At 32.1% G+C, this 7,989-nt stretch overlaps 1 protein-coding gene across 1 annotated transcript; it reads right to left on the bottom strand.

The window, feature by feature from the left end:
- Window positions 1-1,854: 1,854 nt before the first annotated feature.
- LOC146919623 (basic leucine zipper 4-like) lies at window positions 1,855-2,470 on the bottom strand. Its single transcript, XM_085713040.1, has one exon. It carries the CDS (start codon window positions 2,411-2,413, stop codon window positions 1,940-1,942), a length of 474 nt encoding a protein of 157 aa, XP_085569166.1. The 5' UTR covers window positions 2,414-2,470; the 3' UTR covers window positions 1,855-1,939.
- Window positions 2,471-7,989: the final 5,519 nt, after the last annotated feature.

A 7,989-nucleotide genomic window follows, 5' to 3' on the forward strand; every position in this document is an offset into this window, starting at 1 on the left:
TTAATTAAGTTTTACAAGTAATGGTGTAAAACATTGGTATGCATGTATTCAATTGCATGTTATACTTAGGATGGATGAGTAGCCGAACTTGTCTGAGTTAAATGATAAGGAGTTCGAGGTTTAAGTTCAAACTCAATGTTTGAGTACTACTAACATCTATGATTGAAAAAAAAAAATTGTATTTCATATATTATGGAGATATTTGTGAAGATACTTTATGAGATCTGAGTATATATAAAATCAAAGTAAAGTTACTAAGCTAATTTTATTGATTAGCTGGATTACGTCTTTGATTAGAGCATGCGACCTCTCCTGTTAAAAAAATTAAACTTAAAGACACTTTACATTGATATTGGATAATGTCACTATCTAACTAATTGCTGTTAATCCAAAACCAATCACTTTCCAACTAAAATTAATAGGAATTAATTAACCTCTGCACTTTAGTTTGATCAAAGATGAGGACAAATCTTTTTCATGATTATTATTTTATATTTTTTGGTATTCAATTCAAATGATATAAATGTTTTTTTTTAAAAAAAAATCAAGTAATACATACACACTCGCATTGTACATATCTTTTATGTCATCAATAAACCATAATCGTCAAATTGTGAAAATTGTTTTGACTTTATTCATATTATAAATTCACACATATGAATGACTAAAATTTATTAAACTGTAAAACTTTTAATACATACAATATACCAAAAATAAACTCTAACTAAAGCATTGTTTCAACCAATGATATACCTGTTTATATAGCATTGCTTCGATAAAAAATAACTAGAGAGAAAGCATAATTTCAAAAATTTCGGAAAACTATAATTGATCGAATTGCTTGATTTTTTTTTTTACCCTTTTATTCTTAGGAAAAGGTGTGTTAATCTTGAGTTTGCTTTAGATATAAGTAAAACTTGAACGATTCTTTTTGTTAAAGAATCGAATTTGAATTTCCTCAAATGATTCGAGCTCAATTAAAACTGATTCAACATTAAAGACCAACCACTTGTTTTTATTTTGAATGACAAATAAGTTATACACACACAAATAACAAGGGGTACTCTAACCTATTACAAGGTTAAAAGATACAAAAGGAGGTAAAACAAATAACAAAACAAAAACAACTGCAAAAATAAAACTAATCCAGCTTAGGACCCGACCCAACAAATTAATCTTTCAAAAACATCTTTGAGGGAGACCAACCATTCGATAACTTCACCATTATTTTTCTTTCTTCTTCCAAAAAAAAAACTCCACCATTATTGTTGGCATCTACTATTTGCTAAAAGGATATACTATATGGCATATGCAAGGCAACGTACTTCAGCATGCCTATTATTATGAGAATTAAGTATTCCAAGTCAATTAATATTATGTCATCGGAATATTCCTTTTACTTTATTTAATTTTATTTTTTCCATAGCTCTCATTTTGATGAATAAAATAATTCATATATACTTTTTTTTTTTGAAAGAGTTCATATATACTGTACAGAAGAAATTTGGAATCTGCATCCAACCCTTGCGTCGTTGTGTTGCATGATGAATGAAAACCATAATATAAAATAACGAAACCTTAACTAGAGGAAACGAATCAATATATATATATATATATATATATATATATATATATATATATATTAGCTAGAACATCACTAACCACAAAAAATTCACAAATTTTAATTTTGATGAAAATTTTACATAATTAGTACAATAATCGATAGTTTCAAAAAACAATGACAACCATATATGGCATCAATATTTTTCAAAACCTTACTCTTTTTCCCCCAAAAAAGTACACCCTCCCCCACTTTACCTAATCTTAATTTATCTACCTTTAATAATTTAGACATACAAATTAAAACAAGTTATATTTAACGGAGACCGTTTATAAATTAATTAACGTTTGTTAATCATGAACATCATCAAAGTTTTGTTTATTCAGCTGTGACAATATTGCATGGCCATGCAGATGAGAAAGGTTGAAAAACCATATTTTGACTTATGTTTGACAACTTTTGACCCAACATGGTTCGTTCCAACCGGAGCCACTCATTTTCGGTTCGTAGACGATTACATTGATACAGTAAAAACTGCAACCCGTTGTTCAATTCCCGGTTTTCAACTCTCAACCGGTTCACCTGGTTCCTTAAATTCTCAAGATGTCTTTGTTTTCTCATACGTGATCTTCTTGCTGATTCCCGGTTCGATATCATTCTCCTCCGCTTTCGGTCCTCCATATTCCGGTTCGAGCCATCCATGACCGGTTTTTCATTTGGTTCGCCTGAACCGGAGCTTGAAGTGAGCTTAGGGCTGGTGGTTTGGAAGGGTGACAGAATGTTAGAAAAATCCCACGGCGTTAAACTTTCGTCTAACGCCGTGAAATCAGAGGCATAGAGGGAAGAGAGCATGGTTATTGCTAAGTAAGGAGTGGTGAAAGGAAAGAAGGAGAAAGGGAAGAAACGCTGCTTCAGGGACTAGTATTTAAGGGCATATTGTAGGGGTAGTTAACTGTAAATAATGATATTTATGAGGATATTTTGGTCTAATAATGTATAGCTTTTGAGTCAGTTGTCACTATATGGTGGTGGTGGGGTGTAATTTAAGGGTCATATTCACTTTTTTTACGGTGACATCAGCAAGTGGGTCCTAGAAAAAGATTGGATTTTAATCTTCTTCATGAAGGTAAAAATAGAAGATGGGGTCCACAATGACACGTGTAAGATTTCTTGGCTAGGTGAGCGTGTGAGTATCCAATGATTGGCAATGTTGATGACGTTGCAACATGCTAGTAGAAGGTACTCCCTCCGTCCCATATTACTTAACCTAGTTGACTCTGTCACGTATGTCAATGCATAATTTTAAACTTAAATTTCTTTAATAATCTAGTAGAAAAAATTACGAAAATTTGATATTTTGAAAATATTAATCGAGACGAATCTAACAACATCTTATATGTTATATTTTGTTTTTATATACTAGTAGAAAAATAGAGTCAAAGCATGTTACATGAATAGTACAAATATTCTAAATAGGTCAAGTAATATGGGACGGAGGGAGTAATTAACAGCTGTTGAACATTGCTTGATGAACTAGTTATAATGCAACGTATAAGATTGTTGTTCATTGATTCATGACATCAATGGTTAAAGTTTCAGTTAGCACAATAAGTGAATAAGGATAAGTGATGTCCAATTAACATGTTTTTATATTCTAAATAAATTGAACACAACCCCAATAGTTTAATTTAAACATCTTAATTTAAATACAAGTGGCCATATTTGATTATAGATCGTCGGGACGTACACCAGTGTGAGAGTAAAAATACAGTAAAATCATTTTATATAACTTGTGTTAAGTAATCATTAATTTAAAGTTTCTTTTTATAATAAATAAATGAAAGTTTTTTATTATATCTATGATGTATCCATCCCAATAATTTACCCAAATATATAAGAGGTACAGATGCTGATTTGATGGCTTAGAGATAAAGAAGTTAAATGATGAGAAATCAAAGTTTTATAATCATATTCTCAGCAAAATATTAATAATTATTAATGATATTAAAACTGGTCGTTTGAAAGAAAGAAAGAAAGAAAAATTACGAATATATGTATGTCATAATAGATATATAGAAATTTCGATTTCTTTATTAACTAAAGGAATTTATCTGCTTGATGTTTGATCACATGTTATGCCATAGTCAAATTTCGCTTTGATCTAATAATTCATCTATATTACTACCTCCGTCCCAATTTAATTGACACAATTTTGTTTTTAGTGGAATATATTGTATTGGGAATGATGAAAGTTGTATTGAAAATTGAAATGAGTCAGTTATTTTGGGACATTTTTTTTTAGAAAATGGGTCAGTTATTCCGGGACGGAGGGAGTAGTAAGTTAGAGGAGCTCTTCTTCCATATAGTGCCTAGAATTCAGAATTCTGTCGGTGGCAAAGCCTTAAACCAAGACATGATTACTAAAAGTAAAGCATCCGATCTGAGCACTTGTTTAATATCTTTGATTGTACATTCGATTGGGGATAAGCCAAGCTCCCAACTAAAGTTGTTCCCTGCAACCTGAACAATTATATTGTTTCCAAAAACTATCCAATTGCGAGTAAGTTTAATCTTTATCAAATATACTACAGTTCACAAAGGTCGTGAGGGTGTTAGAATCGATAAAAACTTTGGGGAACTTGGACAATTTGGCTTTTTATTTGTGTTACATGTTTGCAATGCCATTAACTAAATTAGTAGATATGAGCACGTTAGTGCGTCGTGAGGAGGTTGTGTATGCATGGATAGAGGAAATGAGAAATTCCATAAAAGAGGGAAGATCAAGTCAAACATGGGGTATCACGTACCCCCACCATGCTTTATTAGCGCTGAAGGCTAAATTCTCTAAGAAATGTCATATTTGACCAGCAGGACTAATGTTTGCCTATAAATACTGGACTTGTAATTTTTTCGACACAAATTATCAAACAAGATTTTTACACAATTTATTCCTTTATCATTTTGTTTTATTTTACACTATATGCATTTCTTAGTTCAATAGCTCAAAACACTCAAACATCGTACTAAAAACTCTTTGGAATAGTTAATGAATTCATAGATGTGGGACAAAGTTTCTTCCTCGGCGTAATTGCTTAAAGAAAAAAGAAACACAAATGAGACTTGTTAGTTGAAATCTCGATTAACTTTCAAGTTTAGCAACTAGGGATTCTACGATTGGATTCACTAATCTTTGGGAGGTAAGTGATTACAGTGAGCTAAGATGATCCACAATCATTGATCACCCACTTCCATAAAATGGATTTAGTCCTCTAGAATGATTGTCCCCCTTTGCAATCAGTGGACTCCTAAGAATCAATGAATATAATCGAGAATTGAAAGAGAAAGTACTTTCAAAGGATGGAATCGTGAAATTGGAACTGAATGAGACTTATCCATTTGAAGAACTAACACAGTGAAGAATTCTTATGGTGAGATTTCTAATGCCTAATAATAATATAATCAATCAAAAATCAATAGAAGAATGAATGTTAGGGTTTGCCTCAAATTTTTGTGTAAAGGTTTGAGGAGAATGGATAAAATTTGATATGAAAATCCTTAAATATTGTCATGTTCTACAATGGGTTGCATAGGCCGGTCGTTGTGTCTCATGCGTAAGCTAGAACAAATATACCTAGCCAAGCTCGTTGCACCACACAACGAGATCGCCTAGAAACACACAAGTTAACGTTAGGGTTATGTATAGATGTCTTCATAAAAAATGTAGGTATGGATTTTAGGGATTCAATGGCTTTGATTTCACTTAAGGAGGATATGTGTGGCTCAAGAAATGTTCCAAATCCTGAGCAAATGTCAAAGAGAAAATTCAATACAGAAATTTCAAATTCATCAGTAATTTAGACATGGAAGATGGACAATATAGACTTTGGCCTTAACGTAAGAGTGAATTAGCTTTCTAAGGGTACAAAAATCAAATTGATTGGATGAATACAATTCAAGAAATGATATGGACACAATACATACATCACTAACAAAACTCAAAAGAATGAAAAAGACATATAAAGGTCTAAAACAAGATAATATCCTCAAAGACAAGCATTAACACCAAAATGAAGACTACCAATACTTATTTTTTTCCAAAAACACAAGACATCTCTCTCTATTGGATATACTTAAAATCGAAAAAATTGGAATGTTCCAATTCCTTCTTATGTCTGGAAACACATGCCTCCCTAAATTAAAATTCTGGCAAATCCTTATATTTCACAGTTGAATACATACACATGTATATATACATTAATACCATTCACACGTATAATTGTTTAATTAATCATTACATGGAAATCCATGCAGGTATATACGTTAGTAAGAATAGCAATTTCCGTGAGAATAAAGCCACTAAAAGTTAGAACTAGGGGAATCTGTAGGTTACTAGAATATATAAAGAGTTGGCGAAGAAAGTTGGAAAAAAAAATATATTATCAAACCAACATCACGCTAAAAGCCAAAAACGAAAAGCACGAAAGTGAATACTCAGTGTTACTCCATTGCATATGTTTTTTTGTTTTTCGTTTTTGAAGCAACCATTGCGTATGGTTAGCATGCAAATTTATAAATATATATTCTTTTATTCGTACGCTGCACTTATTACAGAACAGTTTCAAAGATTTTTGTGGTAGGGCAAACCTACAATTTAGATTCTAAATAATGTGTATACAAAAAAGAAAGATAAATCAAACAGTTGAAGAAGAGTCACTCTAACTAGGATAACAAATGGACGGGTAAAAGATAAATCATGATTAATCAATTTAACACGACAAAAACTTTTTTCTTACTGACGAGGTCAATCAAATGGATCTAATAAACGTCAAAATGTCCTCAAATAAAACATGTCTAATGATCGATAATACTAAATTGTTCACCCTATAACTTTTCAAATAAGAGGTGTGGAACGGTTTCTTTTGATTTTGAAGGAAGAGTTTGGGATGGTGGAAGGCTAGGGATTTGAATTCCCTTTATAATGTTACAATAAATTATAAATGGATTAACAAAGAACTAAATTAATTACTAACAATCTCACTTCCCTTTAGAATTTAAGTAATATTTTTAAGAGAAATGCTAGCAACACTCTCTTTTGAGCACTCTCTCTAGCACTCACTCTTTTATTGGGTGAAATCAATGTGGGACCTACACTTTGGAAATGGAACCCACATAAAGTGGTGGGACATACATTGATTTTACCCAATAAAAGAGTGAGTGCTAGAGAGAGTGCTCAAAAGAAAGTGTTGCTAGCATTCCTCTATTTTTAAAGCCTAATGAACCCTTATTTTTTTTATATCCAAATTTCGTACTTACTTTTTTTGGTGTACGACGATTGCCCTGGGAAGCACTTGGGTGACATAATGTCACCGTGACATTAAATCTGGGCCACACAACACCCATTGTCACACAACATCTGGGCCACACAACACATACAACACATCTGGGCCACACAACACAACACCTTTGTGTGGCCCAGATTTAATGTCACGGTGACATTATGTCACCCAAGTATTTTCCCGGTTGCCCTGCTCGTCCTACTTATTAATCATTTTGTTCAGTAGACCAACTCTATTTTTTAATTGCACACGACAATATGAGTTTATTTTTTCTGTTTTTAGGGGGGCACCCGTGGCATCCTATCGAGCACTAGAACAAATTGTTAGTTGATATTCTGTGCAGTCATATAGTACAATTGGCTGTTTTCATTGCATGATTGTTTCACATACTAATAGTCTAATACTTATTGTGAACTTGTGATTGAACACACATATCATGTTATATATAATTTTATAAATACTAACAAATTAAAGTAACATATTTATTTTAATTATAGCGTTTTGTGATTACAAAGCTCGAGTGGTCATTATACAAAGGAAAATGCACGAACATTAGCCATAAACATGGCCAACAATTGTACACCGATTCAATGTGTTCTTAAAAGCAATAAGAGGGGTCATCAACCATAAGTTCAAGCGCCAAATAGTGATATCTAATGCAAACAATGTGATTGTGACATGGCTATTAAGCAAACAACAAGTTTCAAGAGAATTGGCCTCACAACGATTTTGTGGCATACTTTACTTTGGCGGGAGTACAATAATTGCTGAAATTTAGGGTAAAAGAATGAGCACAGTAAGCAAAGCCATGTGAACAGGAAGGAGATATGAAATAAAGTAAAGAAATAAGCAAGAAATTCATCAAAGAGAAAAGGAGGACATTAAAGGACCAACACGATATATGTTTTTTAATTTATTAATATGTCGACAGGGACAAAACTGCTAGAAAAAAGTGATTTTCTAACAAGGTTTACTTTTTTTTCTTTTTCCTTTTCTTTTTCCTTTGAGTTATCATGTCCTAGATAGGGAGTTTTTAGCCGTTTAGTGATGATTAATCTCGTTTAGAGAATTTGTTTGACACATCACGACTGT

This window comes from Medicago sativa, chromosome 5 (assembly GCF_051527215.1).
Source record: "Medicago sativa cultivar Bolivia chromosome 5, Bolivia_mono, whole genome shotgun sequence".
NCBI classification, from domain to species: domain Eukaryota; kingdom Viridiplantae; phylum Streptophyta; class Magnoliopsida; order Fabales; family Fabaceae; genus Medicago; species Medicago sativa.

Coding starts and splice junctions, on each gene's coding strand:
- LOC146919623 (XM_085713040.1), bottom strand. CDS start 2,413: ATGCTCTCTTCCCTCTATGCCTCTGATTTCACGGCGTTAGACGAAAGT.